This window comes from Chenopodium album, chromosome 21 (genome assembly GCF_948465745.1).
Source record: "Chenopodium album chromosome 21, dcCheAlbu1.1, whole genome shotgun sequence".
Lineage (NCBI taxonomy): Eukaryota > Viridiplantae > Streptophyta > Magnoliopsida > Caryophyllales > Amaranthaceae > Chenopodium > Chenopodium album.
This window is the reverse complement of record NC_137854.1, coordinates 37,035,718-37,054,543: the sequence shown is the minus strand read 5'-3', so window position 1 is coordinate 37,054,543 and position 18,826 is coordinate 37,035,718. Positions and strand designations below refer to the sequence as shown.

Sequence of the window (18,826 nt, the reverse complement as noted above, 5' to 3'; positions counted from 1 at the left end):
ATGCATCGAATAATTTTTCCTGTCAAAAGTTAAACAGAAGTTGCATTATGATTTCAAAACATATGCTTCAATCAAACAGAGTAGGACAGATTCATATATATAATGTTATGCCCAAGATCTATTAGCTTTACGCCTGTACATATCATTGGTTGATTGTAGATTACATTCAGGTGAACATAATAACCTCGAAAATTTGTAGCATGTAACCATAACGTTGAAAAGGCCACTAAAGATAATTGCACTGAACAATATTAGACCAGTGCAATGAGGCTATACATTTAAACACGCCAGAAAAATAACCACGACAATGTGACAAGTGATTAGAGGATCAAGGCTCACGCTTCGAGGCTATGTACCAAAATATCATGGTCACCTTTTCATGGTTCAGATGCCATTTTGTGCCCTTAACCTCGCCATAGTAGGGCCAAGAGCACTCCCTCTTAAAGTTCTGTATGACCATGACCGCTTAGCTGAAGGCTCTTTCTTGTTCCATCTATCCTCTTGAGAAAGCTGTGATTTCTTTGCTGACAAGGCATCACTTATCTCTTCCCACACATCTTTTTTCCCGTTTGCTGTCAGACAAACTCATGCAATCAATTAAAATGATTTTCATGATCCTAACAATCCACAAAATCATAAACTAAAAAATCCAAAAGTTTACAATACCAGTAGTAGCAGGTTTCTGTAGTTCTTGATTGCCAGTATCTAACACACCATTACTTCCATCTTTTTTGTTGCTCTCGTTCACTCCTGAGTGGACAAAGGTAAGATAACATGCCATCAAGTACAATGGTAGTTTTTATACATTAACTTTCACAAACCTAATAATCTAGAATACCATAAACCAAATAATCAAAAAGTGTAATCAATTAATCATACCAGAAGCACCAGGTGTACCAAGTTCTTGATTGCCAACATCTGATGCACCATTACTACTACCAACTATATTGTTGTCCTTGCTCCATCCCGAAGGGGCAGAGGTACCATTAGCAACTGCTGGGACTGCTTTGGATTGACTAGGGTCACCACGCTTTAGAATACGTACATCAACAAGAGAAGGGAAATCTATCTGCAAAAGATATTCTGTCAGAAAGAAAGCATCTAATTGCAAGATAAGGTATTCACATATACAATACACTAATGATACAGCGTGGCTAGTATGGAATATCAAGGATGGAACTAAAATAGTCTCAAGTCCAAGAATCAAACATCTAGCAGTAGCAACTTTAGTGAAATCTGTCATGGCAGAAGAATATTCAATTATAGACTAAGAAATGAACAGAAAGTGGAATAGAAATCAATTTCTTTCTTTTTTTTCAGTACTGGTGGTTGGTGAATAAAGTCATAAACCCCAGTGAAATCCTAGAAATCGTAACAGGTTCATGAATGAAATAAAACATTCAAGAAACTCACTAGGCCAGAAAATAATGCAAATTAAGTTCATCCATTACACAATTTTTTTATTTGTAGATTTTCTAGCCAGTTTGCAAGGGGAATTTGGTGAAGAGTAGACATTCTCCGTGATTTACATTTTCAATTACTCAATCAACCCTCCAAATACCACTAATTCACATCACCATTCAGAGAATTTAGACAATAAACAATAGTAATATCTGCCAAGTTGTTGGATACTTAAACAAACCTTTTGCTATGCGCTGGTCCAATCTGTTAATATAGTACAGAGTAATATAGTATGCTACACGCTGGTAAGACGCAGCAGCTCCTTATACATCATAGATTCATAGCCAGCACCCAAAATGTAGCATAAAACTTAAATTTAGCAGTTAAAAACAAAGGAATATACCATAATAATTGGTCCAATTTGTCTTTTGGTTGCCCCTCCATAAATTCCCCTTTAATTTTGATAATTTATTACGTAGTACATTATTTCAACATGTAGACAAAACTTGTTTACACTACAGAATCTTCAAACCACCAATGCCTTTTACCAAATGAAATAGCCAAACAATCACAGAGTCAATAACCCAAAATCAAATCAAAACAGACATATTCTCTCTCAGTCTATCATCTCATAATATTAGGCACCCCATGCCTTTTGAGTTAGTTTATTTAACATATGTTACGAGTCTCAACATATGGTGACAAAATTTATTTAAACTATTCCATTGTCTAAAAAGGTGCTTTACTATGGTATTTTCCTACTCCCTCCAATTCTTTTGGTTCTTCCCACTTGAAATTTTGGTACATTATTTATAAGATGAGTGAATCATCTTAATTATTCTTTTCCTATCAAAAAAAATCTTAATTATTCTTGAAATAGAAAACATAACAGTCATGCTGGGTATTATTTGATTCGTCTCAATGAGTAGTTTATTAATATAAAACAATTATATTTTTCTAATCAATAAGGAACTAAAGAAATTTATGGTCAAAAATAGCAAATGTGCACAATCAAAATGGGAATAAAATTGAACATATGTTACGAGTAAATTCTTTATCAATATTTACCATGAGAAACTAAGGGCAAATTTCAATCTCAAAAGGCATGGGGACCTTAAATTATGAAATTGAGGTAAAAAATCTTTTATTCTAAATTACTAATATCGACTTTCACAAATGAAATAAATAGTGACTTAAACAAAAGTTGAAGACTGCCGAAAAGTCACCAGGAACATTTAGACAGGATGGACATAGAATCATAAACAAACTTCACATAAGTCTTGGACCATCTCATGTGCTCAAGCAAGATCCTCAAGTGATGCCAATCCCAGCCACAAAGTGCACACAACAAGAAAGCCAACTGAGGTGAGGGGATGGCAAATCTTTGATATTAAGTTACTATGCATATGACATTCCAGCAAAGGAAACACTGATCTGTAACTTTGGAGGAAATTAAAGTAACTTATATTTTATGGCATTCATACCTCTAAGGATCCATCTTCATTATAGAGGGAAGGTTGTGGAGGTTGTCCAGAGTCATCATCATCATCGTGATCACCTTCTTCCTTCTTTTTGAGATTAAGTGGGTATTCTGGTTCTGGAACCATTATGATTTTATTTGACTCTTTATCAAAACATGTAATTCTTCCTACCTAAAAAAGGGAATGATACATCAGAAATCGATTGCACTCATCAGAAAAATGACATGAACAAGTACCAGGGAATAGCTAGAAAATACATGGATTCCTACCCGGAAAGATGTCAGCTCAGGGCACCAAGTTGATGACAGCTCCAATAAACGATATGCAAGGACGTCACCGACCTGCCATATGAAAGAAATACATGTTATACAGTTCAAAAACAGAAGACAAGTATATATTGAAAGCAATACAACTCAAATGACAAAAGACAGAACATGCTTAATCCCATATCAATTTAACTATCACTCTTGTTCTACATCGTAAGAATACTCACTGAACCAGGTCAACAGGTCAGTTTCATAGTGATGTTGAAAATTAATTTTTCATTGTACATATAAACAGAAGTAGAGCAACAAACAACAAATCAACAGGTCTAAAAGCAAGAAATATTTGAGCCAGTTTTGTTTCCAATAAGGCAAATAATGCAGTACAATAGACATTAATCTTAGCCTCTTATGCAATATGTCAGACTTATGAATGTTATGATCATTACCTCTCCCATATTATATTTGAAGTTAAAATGAACAAGATAGAACATTAATTTGTAATCCAGATTTATATTGGATGATAAGCTGGCAACTGGTAGAAATTATAACCCTTCTACAATTTATTTCAATGTTCATAGTTGTGGAAGGAAATTTATGTTATAAGTTTGATATATGGATGCAGGAGTACTATGTTTTCTTGGTAAAGGAAGAAGCTTAGAATTGGCAGCTATATAGTGATCAAAGAACTAGATAAATATATGGGAAAAAAAAAAAACAAAAACAAACAAACCTACCTCAGGCAAGTCAGTTAAAGGAACGAGCTTCTCAAAATTCATGGACGAATCGTTTGCCCGCTGTTTTCTAGAAGCCCATGTGTTACGATCTCTTGGTTCCTTCCACGAGGAGGTTCGCTGGTTTCTGTTAGCTCTTGAACTAGAATGGCCATTATAATCTCTGTATTCCTTCCAGGAGTTTGGCTGGTTCTCTGTGCCCCATTTTTGACCTTTCCTTTTGTTTGTGATTCCGTTCCAGGAATATGGTTCCTGCATTTGAAGCTATGTTGTGAAACACAATCTTGTCAAAGAAAAAAGGGGGTAAAAATTTATAAACACCTTTTCAAATTATCAGAATATTACACCAAAAGCAATAGTGGGAAGCACAGAAGCTGAGATGCAATACAAATCATATAACCTCTGCAAGAAACTAATTGTTTGACTTGTAATTTATCATAATAAAACCATAAAAGTTAATAATGTATGATAAAAGCAGCTGAACTGAAAGAGAAGAGGAAAAAGGGGGTAAAATACAATGTCCTGAGGCCTGTTGGACTGTTAACAATTTAATTGTGTTTTCGTGAAAACAGATCACTTCTTTCTTTTAGAATAGCTCAAGAAAGATGACTACACTGTGTATATTTTTTTAATGTAAGTGATTCCAACTTCCTCTTTCTCTAATCCTGCAAGTGTTCAACATGAGGCAGAACTGTTTGCCCCAAACATATTATTTTTGCAAATTCAAAGATGCATAAGATTTAAAAAAACCATAAACTTGTACATCTTCTATATACCAACCAATAGCCAACATATAGCAGAAAACACTCAATTGGACCTGCCTAAAACTAAAAAACACTCCATTTTCATCAATATAATGTCAATATGTCATTAACAAAATGCCGGTAATTAAATGTACCTGTCCCATAGCTATGGTATCACTCAAAAAACAGTAAACTCCACAAATTGTAACTAAACTAGCTACTATAATGACATGATGCATCATCAATTCTATTTCGCCTGTAGAGGATGTCAGATCATGGTCCAATCAACATCTAACAAGAACATAACAAGAAAGCAATCATGCACCTAAACCCTCAAATATGCCAGGTATAAGAGTAACAATATAAAGAACCCATTTCAGATGAGTTTCAGTCTCATTGAAACAGGCATCTACAGCATTCTTTCTGCATGCAGGACATCTACATGCCACATGCATAAATTGAAACAAACCAAGCATCACTGTGTTAGCCACATGCCACAAGGCCAACAATAAAAATTGAAATGGCATCTACAGCATTCTTTCCACGTTCAGGACAATCTATGCTATGATCAGTTAAATGCTATATCTGCATCAGTACAAGAAACCAAATGGCAATACATAAATTTGATTGCTTATTATATAATCTCATGTGCTTGACCCTTTCTTCAAGCAGCATTGGCTTTGTTTGGTTCAATATTAGTAAATAAAACAATGGGAAAGGAAGGGAAGGGGAAAAAAAAAAGAAAGAAAGAAAAGAAGGGGAAGGAAAGAAACAAAATCATCCAATGTTTGGTATTATATAAGTATGGAAGGAAAGGGAAGAGAACTTAGTATTAAAAGGCGCAAGGCGCACCAAGGCGCAAATGGTCCTTGCAGCCTAGGCACGAGGCGCAAGGCGAAGGCGCGCGTTTTTTGTATGCAAGGCGCATGTATTTACATATTTATTTCAAATTATTTTTTACTTTGATTGTACTTAATACCAATTAAAAAGATTAATTATAAATTAAATAATAATATATGTAAAAGCTAAGGTAGTCTTAATTTGAAAAAGTGTCCATCATTTTTCAATTTTTAACTTATACCTTAGTTATTTTCCTTGAGGCGCAAAGGCGCACCTTACCAAAGGCGCTTTGAGGCGCACGAGGCGCGTGCCTTCCGTAGGTGACTGAGCCTCGCCTAGCTAAAGCGCATTTCCCACAGCCTGGGAGTGAGGCGCGCCCGAGGCGCGCTTTTTAAAACCAAGGAAGAGAAAACTAATTCTAAGCTTGATACATTTAAATTCTTTCTTTCCTCCCAAATTCCTTCAATTTTGGGAGGAAAGAAGGAGGAAGATTTTGTGAAGGGTGCTTTCCTTCCATTTTCCTTCATTTCCTGTCAAATCCCATTCATTTTTTAGAACCAAACAAAGGAATCCATATTTTTCCTTTCTTTTCTTTTCCTCTTGGTTATAATTGTTAATTCGACTAATAAGCCTTACTTCTGGGATTAAAGGGAAAAGGAAAGGCAGTCTTAAGAATGTTGCTTAAAGGCATGATCCAGGTGACTGTAATAGACCTGCAGGTAGAAAATTATCAGCTCACAACTGGCAACACTTTCTAAAGACAGTGCAGATAGTCATGGTCTCATGGATGGCTTTTCCCTTAGTTTTTTTTTTTTTTTTTTTTTTTTTTCTTTTTGATAATCAGTACAGAGGCTGGATTGGTACCCTCTTTGCCGCGTTTTCTTTGTATCACCTTAAAACATAGGTATACAGCACTAAAATTGGAAAAGGGGAGGAGGCATCCACAGCAAATGTATGCACCTTTAAATGTCAAGAACAAAGTGGTAACTAGCACAAGGCTTGACTCTTCTTTCTAAGCACCCCTTTTTGAAGTTATTAGACCTTATCTGAACTCAATTGAACTTCTAGACCCAATCCAAACTCGTCTTTTGTTGTAATATTGAATTTAATAGTCCTTACCTGAGCTTAGTTTCCTGAAACCATAATTATTAGGTGAAACAAACAAGGCCAATGTATGTTGGTTCAGCAGATGATGAAAATCCTTTGCCAATTTGGCAAACCACCATCATAAGGCAGAGTTAAATTTGGTATTGAAATATAATGGTAAGGTTTATCCACTCATTTGGTGCTCAACACCACGCGGCTGATAATGTATCACTTAAAAAAACAAGCCCTCAAACTTTCCATTAGCAGACAACACTAACAAAATTTCCGTTTGCACGCACACACACACACACACACACGAGAGTAACTATCACTTCCAAAACAAATAGATGATCTGGAATAGTACATGCAACAAAACAAGATTGGAAATCAGGTATATAAGAATCAGACAGCTGCACACCATACCTTCGCTACTTTATTGTTTGCATCCCAAACATTCTTCTGGGCAGTGTCATCTTCCCAAGCACTTTTTTGGACTGATGGAACATCCCCCTCCTTTGCTTCTTGAATTTTTTGAGTATCAGTTGCTGCAACCAAGGATATTTTTGTAAGCCAGAAAATATCTCCATGAATGCAATGCAAATAAGGCATACATTACCATAATACTGAGCAAGACATAAACAAACATTAACCAAAGGGTGCTTTCAAGATTGGTGTATAAAAAGGCTGAGTGTTGAGGCGCAAGGTGACATGGGCCTTGCACCTTTTTCGGTCTAGGCAGGGTGATTTCAGTGAATTGCACAATTTCATTATTCAGATATATTTCAACTGTTATTAAGTCCACCACACTTCAATGGATCTACAGCGCAAGGAAAACCTTATCATCTTGGTGCACCTTGAGTCCTTGAGCCTTTTTATACATTGCACATAATTCAACCCTACGATAGATTCAAAATTATTAAAAAAAAACACATACTATGAGTACAGAGGTTCTAACCCTTCTAGAATGGGCAAAAGATGAAACAACACAACAATATGACACAAAATAGACACAAAGGAACGAGTTGGTGTCAGGGATATACAACCCCTATCAAAAAAGGAGTCAACTCAACAAGACACATTTAATTGAACAAGAAAGCTTCGGGTCAGGGTAGAGATTCCCAACACGACTCAACCCGCCAAAAATAACAAATTATTTTTTGAAATGGATGATAATCTTTTGAAAGAGGCTAACTATTTATAATATAACTCCACAGTACAACACGAACCGGACATGGAAAAAGCAGGCACGTGTTGAGTGTTTCGGACAAGTTTAAACGAGACAGCACGACACCTTTAATAAAACGGGTCGGGTTAGTGTTGAGGTTCCCCTACATCTTTGACCACGGATGTGAAACAAACACTTTTCATTGAGTCATGAATGGCAAAGATATTGAAAACAGATTGATATATCCACTATACATGAAAGGGAAAAAAGACAAACTAATTTCAAAGCACCCCACCATCCCTTCCCCCCCCCCCCCCCCCAAATGGGAGAGTTGGTAACGCACAGATTTTGCACCTCAAATTAAAAATCCATACTTGAATCACCACCACTACTATGGTACTATACAGGTTCAGCCCACAAATTTCAAATTAAGAAACACTTAGTTATTATTTGATAGATTGAACCATTCGGGAGGGTTTCCATCACGTGTAAATCCATTTTCTTGAGTCAGTCAACCTATTTTCTCAAAGACAATAAATCCTAAAGACCCAATCAGAAGGGCCACTTAACATAGAGATAAGATACGGTGGGAATTATTGTCAATACTATTTTAGGTCACTTTATGTCTATATCCTTCCCCCCATATGTCATGGATCCAAATAGTCCAAGTCTCAATTCGGGTCAACCGGATCAACAACCACCTATACATGCAAGAAGAAGGAAGGTCAACCAAGGACAATCAAGAGCTGCAGCAGAGAACAATCCTATGCCTTAAGATAACTCCAATTAAGAAGAAGACAAAATCAATTAAGAAGGAGAAAGCAACCTAGTTTTTATGTTGTTTATTTATGTTTTTCTAAATTAGCTAACTATCAAATGTTAAGGTCATCCTTGACCATCTTAGTATAAGCAGTATAGTGTTTGTTAGTAGAAAAGTATCCAAAAATTTGAGTGTAAACACATGGTGAGATTGGTAGCCTCAAGCTACTTAGTGAGATTAATGGCCTCAGGTCATTAGCTTGTAATCAATCTTAATATTAATCAACCGTTAAGCTTTCCTTCTCTACATTGTTGCAATTAATCACCAAATTATCAGCTGCCGGAACTAGTCCATAACACCATATGATAAAAGAATTATAAAGATTCTTTTCAAGACCATCTTTTACAGAAATGTACTAGAGATTTTGTCATTTATATGGGACTTTATTCCAGATGATACAGACTACAATGGAAAGCCAAACTTCTTAAGTAATTTTTCCTCTTTCCTTTCAAATTGATATACAAGACATAAGAACAAAAGTAATGTGGGAGCACTAATACATGGGATGTTTTTAGGAAAAACTAATGCCTTACCAATAGGCCAAGTATGTATGGGTGGGTAATCATTGTTTTGGCCCACAATCATTATATTCTTGTTTGTGAGTCAATGAGCATAAGAACAAAATAAAATGTTGTTTAATAAGGAGGATTTATGAATAAGCCCACTCAAATAAGAGCTACAGCCAATATATATGAACAATGAAATCTCAATGTACAAGGCCTTCGACATAGCACAGAAATCATAGTTGATTGCCATTTTCACTAAGAAAAGGAAGATTGGTGGTTATCAACAAAAAATTACATCTTCAACCGTATAGAGGTCCAAAATAATAGAACACCTAAATGTAGAGATTTGAAATCTAAAAAACATTTTTCAACTGAGTTTCCACATTAATTCATGATATTTCAAATTAATGAAGGCAACTTGCAATACATCATTGGGATCTAAACTTGCACATTGTCTACAACAAATTTAGCAATACCTTTTATTAGTTAAGTGAAATATTCTAATAGTCTCATAATTTCAATCCTGCATCCTAACATACATAATCAGAAACGAAATTTTTAAAGAAGCATCCTACTTCATAACATATAATGTATACAGCTGGCTCAAATAGAGAGGATCATCTACAGTACTGAGTGATTTGCAAAGTGCCCCTAAAGGAGAAGTGAGTATTGCGGCACTGTTGTTTAGACAACTATGCTATAAATTCAGAACTGTATTATCAAGTAAATAAAGTTTGGAAGACAAATGTGGCTTAGATGTGCATGTTGAGGTGTACGTGCGGCAAATCTAGAGAAGACAAAATTCACAATGATAATATTAGTAGTAGTATAGAGTGCAGGTGGAATGAAGGAGAAATATCATGGTTCAGACACATCATTAACATCGAGATGAGGAGAATGGAATGATAAAGACATAGAACAAGTCTTAGAAGGCCAAGGAGGACTGAGAATGAATGGCTAAGGACAGAAAATGCTAGGTCTCTAAGTTCGTGATGCATTGGATAGATTGAGTTGGGGAGAATAATCCACTTAATTTATCCAGGATATATCTTAATTCTTGTAGCATGCACCATGCTTTAATGATTGTGGCTATCAAATTCTTGTTGTTGATAAGATAGTTTTTCTATAAAGCAAAGATAATGGTAGCTGGACCTTTCCCAGTAGGAGTGAAGCGTATGTGTCCAGGCCGAATCTCTACAGGGACAAGATCACCATCTGCATCACTATCTTCCTCAGCTAGCTGTTCAATGTTTGTACTTGCATCTTTTTTAGATCCCGAATCTTTATTTAAATCTTTCGCCGGCAATTGCTTCTCACCCTGGTGCCACAACACAGAAGTAAAGGGAGACTTTTACAATACATACAAATAATATATGATCATTTCAGTCAAACAGTTTAATTAATGAAATTAATAAATATAAATAGAAAATTAGAGCGACATATAGGAAATTATGTAATACAATTATACTCCAATCTCCTTACATCCCGTTTCTATTTGTTTTCCTTGCTCGAAATCTTTCCTTTTGTCTCTGTCTCTCCCATTATTCTATGCATAATATATTCTTAAATAAAAAAATGCAAAGTATATCTCTCTACTCCCATAAAAAATAACAAAAATATATCTCTACCCTCCCAAAAAAAATTGCAAAACAAAACTTGCCAAAAAAAACAGGGAAAGAGAGTACATAGAAGCAATCCTAGCCTAGGTATTACCCCACAAGGCCACAATATCTCCAAGGGGTTAAATAAAAGGTAGCAGTATTATTACTAAAACTTTTTTGAAAACCCATTCACCATATATACTACCTCATCCTTTTTTTTTCCTACTCACTATCTGCTTAGGTACCTTTATTTTGTTCTACTCAATTCTACGTTATTTCATTTTTAATCCCCTTATTGCTAAGATAGTACATCTCTTCAAGACTGTCATAAGACCATGTTGTTTTATGGTACAAAATGTTGGGCTTCTAAGAAGCACAATAAAAAGGTGGAAGTAACAGAAATGCGCATGTTAAGGTGGATGTGTGGGAAACACTTTAAGAGATAGAATCAGAAATGAGGTTATTCACAAAAAAGTAGGTGTGGCCGGCATTGCAGATAAACTAAGTGAAAATCATTTGTGTTAGTTTGAGACCGAAAATGACTTACTTCGCGGAATTAGGAAGGATATGAAATATATTAATTTGCATGAGGATGAGTCATTGGATCGAAAAGGATGGAGGAGGGAGATTTTTGTAGATGACCACACTAAATAATCAAATTTAGTTCATATAGCCGACTCCACCTATGGGATTAAGGCTTTGATTGATTGATTGAACCAATTTTTTACAACATCTCTCTTACTTTATCCACCTTGTTCTTACACCTAAAATTTCTAGATTACGTCTCTATAGTAACAAAGGTCGTATATTTTATTTAGATCCTTCCTCGTTAATTAAAATAGGCTTTTTAATGGCCTAATCCTACTGTCATTCGATTAAAATCATCAACAACAAAATTCATCAAGATATAAGGTGATACCTTCATTAGTTTTTTTTTTTTTCCCTACTCACATTTGGTTATAATTAGGGTTTTTTTTTTTTTTTTTTTTTTTTGTAGTTTTCACTTCTAGTTCATCTCATTTGTGGCAAACCAACTTCACTATCTTACCCCACATTATTAACACCTTTCCACTCCCCCCCCCCCTCCTTACTTTTTCTAAAAGTTACTGTTGATAGATAACTTGTATTTTCATATTTATAGTCTTCATACCATTGAAACAATCTCAAAATATGCATTATGAGATCCATGTGCCACATACTATTATACTAATACCCAATTGAGAAAGGCTAGTACAATTTGTATTTTCATATATTTTATACTTTTCTTATTTTTCATTTTTAGCTACGTGCATCACTAGGGTTTAAAGGCTATAATATATGTAAACCTAAGTAAATAGCTTAATTTCTGGCAATAAGGAATCCTACTTCCCACTCCCATCAGTAGAACTCACAGGCGAATCAATCCCAATTGATTTCATACCTCATCAACATTAGCTTTGTCAGAGTGTACTTTTTTCCACTGCCTCTGCAACCTCTTACGGCGAGTGCCTCTGGATACCTGAAAAGAAGGGGACATAAGTCTTATTCCAAGATTGCAAAATTATATAACTAAATCCTGTTGCATAACATCCATGTGAAAATTGATCTCCATTATAAGACAGACCACAACAATACCAAAAAATTATAACAAAAAAGGATAGGATACCTGATATACAAACCCTCAACAGCCAACAAGAGACCAGTAGCAATCATGGGACAACAACAAGTGGGATAGAATATTGAATATAAAACATACAAAAGCATAAACATTTTATCAATTGATCCACATCAAGGTTATTAGAATCAGGATCCTAACTAGGATAGTTAAGGGGGTAGGATCGAATCAATAGAATCAGATTGTAGGATCGTTACAAGCCAAAAATGTATACATCATGCTACATTTTGACTTAAATTTTTTGTATTTCAACTAACTTTAATACTAAATCAATTACTTTGCTCTATTAAGTGCGATATTCATTTTACTGCAAAAATTAAATGATACATAATGTTCAACATTGCAAGACGACTTTTTAACTATGACAAATGTCCTAAGTAATCAATTGTCAATATTATGTAAATTTCTTTGCTGAATTGTGTTTATTTAGTAAATATGATAGAATACTTACACAAATGTGTTTGTAAAATGCAGAATACTGTATAAAAAAAAAAAAAAAAAAAATTTAAAAAAAAAAAAAAAAACAAACAAACAAATACCATGTGTAAGAATAAAACAATTTCTCAAATTGTCTTTAAATGTAGGATCATAAAATTGTAGGACCATAGTAAGATGCTACCCCTCATTATTTTAATTCAAGTAAGATCTTAAGATTCTACCTACAATCCGGATCAATGACTCAATTTTGGATCGTAGAATCATATCGGGATTTTGTAAACCATGATCCACACTAACCTTTCCTATTATCAGATACATACAACCACAGGCAACCAACAATATCCAAAGAATATGCAATTATGCACACATGGAAAAATAGACTAGGTTATTGAATCTTCATCCTAGACGAACTTGAAAACTACAAACATCAAGGAATCAAACAACAGCATACAAGAAAGCCTAAACTGAGTGAAATCAATTCCAATCCAAACACTCAAAACTTCACACAAACACATTGCATATCAAAATTCAATCTCGTAACGGAATCCTAGACAAGTAGATATAATTAAGGAGATTTGATTTCCTTACAGAAAGTTTGAACCTTAATTTAAAGAATACTAAGGGATTTTTATGTGTTATTCATTAGTTACCAAAGGATAATACTATCATAGACAAGCAATCAAGCATATTTATTCCGTTCTAGGCTACCTTTTTAGCTCCATTAGGCACGCCAGACGCTTGTACAGTCTCTTCCTTTTTCTCTTCAAGTACACTGTACCAATAAACAAAGATGTCCATTAAAAAATGCTACAATAGCAAAAATTTAAACAACTGAATAATAATACAGAAATATAGTATACCAAGGTAAAACTAAAAGTTAGCTACTATGTAAACAATACAACAGAAGATCCTCAGTCCTTAGCTACACCAAACTGCATGGGTTGGGTTTTTTTTTTTTTTTTTTTTTGTGGGGTGGGGTGGGGGGGGGGGGGATAGGTGATATACACTCCTCTGAATGGCTGTTGCTCCAAATAGAAGTCAAAAGAATGAAAGCTAACTAGACTTCTTAAACAGGAGGAAGCCAATCAGTTTCAAAACTAAGAAAGAAAACCCAAGGATATCTACAGCAGAGCAATGCATAGCAAAAAAGTTGAACCAGTCCCATAAATTAGTATAAGCAGCTTATTCCTAGGAAATGATATCCTTTCCACCCAACTACAAATCCAGCACAATCCTCATGATACTTCTAACAACAATATACGGAAGAAGCAAACTAAAAGATGCAAGATCAAACACGTACTTAGACTTAGATATTGGATCAGAATTTTTGGCACAATTAACAGTTCCATCAGACTTGGATATTTGATCTGAATTTTTGGCGCAAGTCACAGTTCCATCAGACTTAGATATTGGATCTGAAGTTTTTGCACAATCTACAGTTCCATCATGCTTACTCCCATTATCAAGTTTTCTTTTCTTCTGTAATGTTTTGGTAAGCTGATCAACAACTTTCTTCTCAACACGTTTGGGGGTTACCTGGCGCTGTCTTTTTTTCCTGTAATGCAACAGCAAAGAAGTATTTCATGAATTATAATTGAATCCACTATAGGACAATCTATAGTAGAAGAGAAAGAAATCTAAAAGGTGGGGGAAGAAAAAGGAAAAGATGTGCATCAATACTGAAAAATTTTAAAACATATCACACAAAGTTGAGCAGTAGACCAGCATGTATACCAGGACTAGGCAAGAAACACCCCTACGTGATTATTAAGTTAAATTCAGCGAAAAACTACAGTATCCTAAATGGCATTCTTTTTTTAAAGAAAGTCTGTTTACCTTGTCTCCAACAAACTAACGAATCTATATAACAAGACAGCAATTTCCACAAAAGGCTTACAAGATCATAAATATGAGTCCATGTTACTACATCCGTGTAAACATTGATTTGAAGGTGACATTACAAGTCTTAATGGCATATCAAATTATGCTTGACAAATCAAGAACGAATTAAATATTGTGAGTTTATTAGTTTAACTCCATTTTTGGACAGATAATTAGCACACAAACCGATAGTTATATATAAGTGATATTAAAACGCACTTCCAAGTATTAACCTATTTCTTATCTTAGGCTACTTTTCATCAACTACCAACTAACCTTTATCAATATCCCAGTGTCCCCCTTTACAAGAAGTAATGCCAATCACAGAAGTTCATATGACAAAAATCCAAAAGAAGCAGCAGGTCATGATATTAGCTACCAATTTCCACTTCAGGTAGGAGAATCAAATCTGTACAGAACTGACTCCCAACAGACTGACATGGTTTGTACAAGAGAGGAATAGAGGGATGACATGTTATCAAAAAAAAAAATTAGAGGGATGACATCATAGAATTGAAAGAAAAAGTTGCAGGATAGAAAGACAATACTATATAGAAACAAAAGAATTACAAGGCCATACTTAGAGTTCTCAATACTACTGGATGCTTTTCTCTTTTTGGAAGCTACATCTCCACCTCGAGCAATTTGCACAGGCTCCTCTGCTTCATCTTCATCCTTATCAATTTCGCTTAGGTAGCCTCCAGTCTCGTTATTAAATTCCTCATTTGTCAAAAGCCTGACAGCAGAAGGTAATGGCTGCCTCAATACTATTTCATCTTCAATGAGAGGCCTGGCCTCTTCAATTGCCTTCATCGTGCCAGAAATGCCTGACCCTAGCCTTTTCACACTGACTCAGGAACAATCATTTACATGTTTCAGATGCAACAATTACATCAAGAAGAGGGAAAAGAAGTAGCCTCAATATACACTCTCATGCTAACATGAAAAGATACAAGGCAACAGAAATATTGTGAAACTAACCTTATTACATCTTTATCCTTCAAAATGGTAGTTGACTCAAAGGGTGGAAGAGCAAAGCCATCCATCTACAGGCAATTGAAATCTGATCAATGCAATATCCCGCGTAAAACATAACAGACATGTGCACATTGACACTCACAAGACAAAAACAAAGCCGTAGTTCATAAGACCGTAACAACTTTACAAGTTATTAACTACCACAATTAACATAATTGGATAATCATCACATGCAATGGCAGGGCCGTACAACATCCATGAATTATTCAAGTTAGCAGAAATTTTTTGGGCTCTTTTTTTCTATCCATTTCATTTTTATAAAGTCAAAATAAACATGATCAAGAGAGTTTAATCTGAATAATTTAGAAAAGGAAGAAATACAAGTATAAGAAACGTTCCAAAGAGAAAGAAATATAAACTTTGAAAAGAGAAATCAGAAGATCTATAAGAAACGCTCCAAAGAGAGAAATTGAAACTTTCAAAAGAGAAATCAGAAAATCCATAAGAAACATTCCAAAGAGAAAGAAATATAAACTTTCAAAAGAGAAATCAGAAAATCATAGGCAGATACAACAAACAAAATGAAAGCTGAAAAGGAAAGGTCAATCCTGAAATTAACAACAGAAGGCATGTGCCCAATCATGAAAAGGAAAGGTCAATCCTGAAATTAACAACAGAAGGCATGTGCCCAATCATGACTGTACTCCATGCAAAAAAGTTAGAAAGGTAAACCCTATTGCTTTGCCTTTCACGAAATGCCTTTTACGAAATGCATTTGAAACATAATATGTACACCAATAACATCATACCATATTATCCCATCTAAATCATTATGCAGGCGCAATGTGCCAAGCAAGCAGCCTCCCCCACCCCCCAACTCCACTCCCCCTAAGAGACTCAGCTTACTTGAAATCAATGACCATTGGCATCAATGCCAAAAAGCCTAACCCTTCTACTCACTTATATTCTCCAATTTTACCTGTTGATGATTGAATATTAATAGATAGTAAAACTATCTTTCCATAATCAGACGCACACTTTTACTATCACTATTGAATACCTTCTTTTTACGATGAGGAAAGTAGCACAAAACATAGCTGAAAGGAAAAACACCATATCTTTAATACCTTCTTACCATATCCAATAATTTGTTAAGTATTCAGCCCAAATCATGAGAAAAAATAACCACAACCCAACAAAAAAGATACAGTCATATAAGTATTATATGGTTACATATCACTCAAGTTACACACGCAACTCCGTAGCTTCAGATAGAAACATCATATCACATCTGATCTTCAATTTCTCATTTAACTTTAGTGCACCCCGCATCCAAGTCTTGTAATGTTAGAATGGGGCTTCTTTATAAACAATTGCTAGCTTAGCAAAACAACATTAATGCTACCCACAAAGTTTCTAACTTCTAATGGTCATCAAAATTTAAGCTCAAGTTCAAAGAATCACCTTAATTATGAAGTCACATTTCACTTTTGTAATTCAACTTCAATTGTTAACAGTTAAATCACTTAAATGTGCATATTGACTGACAATATGATATTATAAATCAGCCTTTACAAGGCTTACATAAAGTTGTCTTTCTATCACTTTCAGTATATACAATAAAATTATGGGTAATGTTATATGGAGCCCTCAGCGCTACAAATAAGCATTTAATATCTTTTACTTTTGGATATAAGTTTAGAAATGCATGACTAATTCATGTGCAAATCAATGTAATTAATGTATATATTTCATTAATACGTTCCTCTTTTAGCTTCTTATACATAGCCGGCTATATATAGCATTTTTCTAAAATTATAATGCAAAAATATTGTGGTCAATATAATAAATAAATATTGCCTAAACAAAGGGAAATTGATTATACAATGGTATAGTATTATTTCACGAATACAAATTACAATGGTGAAAAATTGAGAAAAAAAAAAAAAAAAAATTCCTTTCAATTCTCAGTTCAGCTAAAATGAGAAATACGAAGTAGTTGACAATAAGCAAGAAGGGAAAAGTCGAAAAATCAAACCACATTGATAACATTACACGATAAAAGAACGAAAGTCATGAAATTTAAGAAATTAATCAAATACCCAACTCAAAATTAACATAAAATTTGGAGAAAACCCACAAAATCATCAAAAAAATGACATGCAAGAGTAGAGAGAAAGTGTACATAGAGAACGATGCCATTAGGGCAGGAATGATGGAGGTCAAAGGAGTGAAGAAGATATGCAACGACGTCGGAAATGGTCTGAAATTGGGGTTTGAGAAGAACCCATGAACGCTTGAGACCAGATTTTTTCTGGGTTTTGGTTAAAATTCCACGATCCTGGAAGTTTACTCGCAATCTTCGTTGCTGTTGCGTCGCCTCCATCACTCTCGAGTAGAGTAGGAGAGAGAAAGGAAGACCAGATTGTTTCAGTGTTTGGGATTTTTTTGTGGGTTTTTGCCAGAATGTTGAGAGTTAGAAACGAAAAGTTAAAGAATTGAAGTGTTTTCCCAGGGTTTTCAAAGACTGTCCTTAAACCCTCTTTTGGGAACGGCTACATATCATTCACCTTATTTTCACTTAAGTTCGGATTATGAGAATGTTCTCTTTCGGTTCATTTCAGATCTAATCACTTTAGTTAGTTTAATTTAGCTTAGTTTAGTTTAGTTCAGTTTTGCTGATTCGCTCCTAATTTCCTTTCTCATAAACAATTCATTTCAGCTATATTTAGTTCAGTTCAGCTTCAATCACTCCAGCTCAGAAAATCAGAACATGCCCTACATAGGTACAGATTATATCAAAACGGAAGTCAAAAACCTTATGCTAAATTGGACTCTACAACAACCATACTATAATAGGCCTTGTTTGGTTGACATGAGAATTAAATTTCCATAGAAAATTACACTTCATGAGAAGTTATTTCCATCGTGAATTTCTTATGAATTTCCTAAATTTGTTTAGTTGGCAATTTGGGAATGGCGGGATATGTTAAAGCTAGGGCAGTGTATTATTACATGGCATTTCGCTTAATTGCGATTTTTTTTTTCTTTACATTCACTAATCATTATACTGATTAGAAACATTTGACAAAAGCAAAATCAAGTAAATACATTTTACATTCCTTTCAAAAGACAAATACATTTTAACATTCCTTTCAAAAAAAACAAATACAGTTTTCATATGTGGTGATTTCTTTTTACCAATCATTCCCTTCTCCTAATTTAAAAGTGTGTC

The 18,826-nt window shown here is 34.6% G+C and overlaps 1 protein-coding gene across 1 annotated transcript; it reads right to left on the bottom strand.

Moving 5' to 3' along the window:
• Nucleotide 1: 1 nt before the first annotated feature.
• LOC145601988 (coilin-like) lies at nucleotides 2–18,070 on the bottom strand. The gene is made up of 14 exons (XM_081658094.1): nucleotides 17,777–18,070; nucleotides 15,595–15,659; nucleotides 15,194–15,460; nucleotides 14,033–14,287; nucleotides 13,441–13,504; nucleotides 12,061–12,138; nucleotides 10,192–10,357; nucleotides 6,972–7,093; nucleotides 3,883–4,131; nucleotides 3,152–3,223; nucleotides 2,886–3,053; nucleotides 880–1,069; nucleotides 667–750; nucleotides 2–572 (listed from the first exon to the last, which is right to left on the bottom strand). Exons 1-14 carry the CDS (start codon nucleotides 17,975–17,977, stop codon nucleotides 385–387), a joined length of 2,169 nt encoding a protein of 722 aa, XP_081514220.1. The 5' UTR covers nucleotides 17,978–18,070; the 3' UTR covers nucleotides 2–384.
• Nucleotides 18,071–18,826: the final 756 nt, after the last annotated feature.

What these genes read in the sequence shown, in the direction of transcription:
- LOC145601988 (XM_081658094.1), bottom strand. Translation starts at nt 17,977, where the DNA reads ATGGAGGCGACGCAACAGCAACGAAGATTGCGAGTAAACTTCCAGGAT. An exon ending in ATGAAGATGGATCCTTAGAG is followed by an intron (nt 1,070 to 2,885) that starts GTATGAATGCCA and finishes TATCTTTTGCAG; the next exon opens with ATAGATTTCCCTTCTCTTGT. An exon ending in ACAGAAACCTGCTACTACTG is followed by an intron (nt 573 to 666) that starts GTATTGTAAACT and finishes TTTGTCTGACAG; the next exon opens with CAAACGGGAAAAAAGATGTG.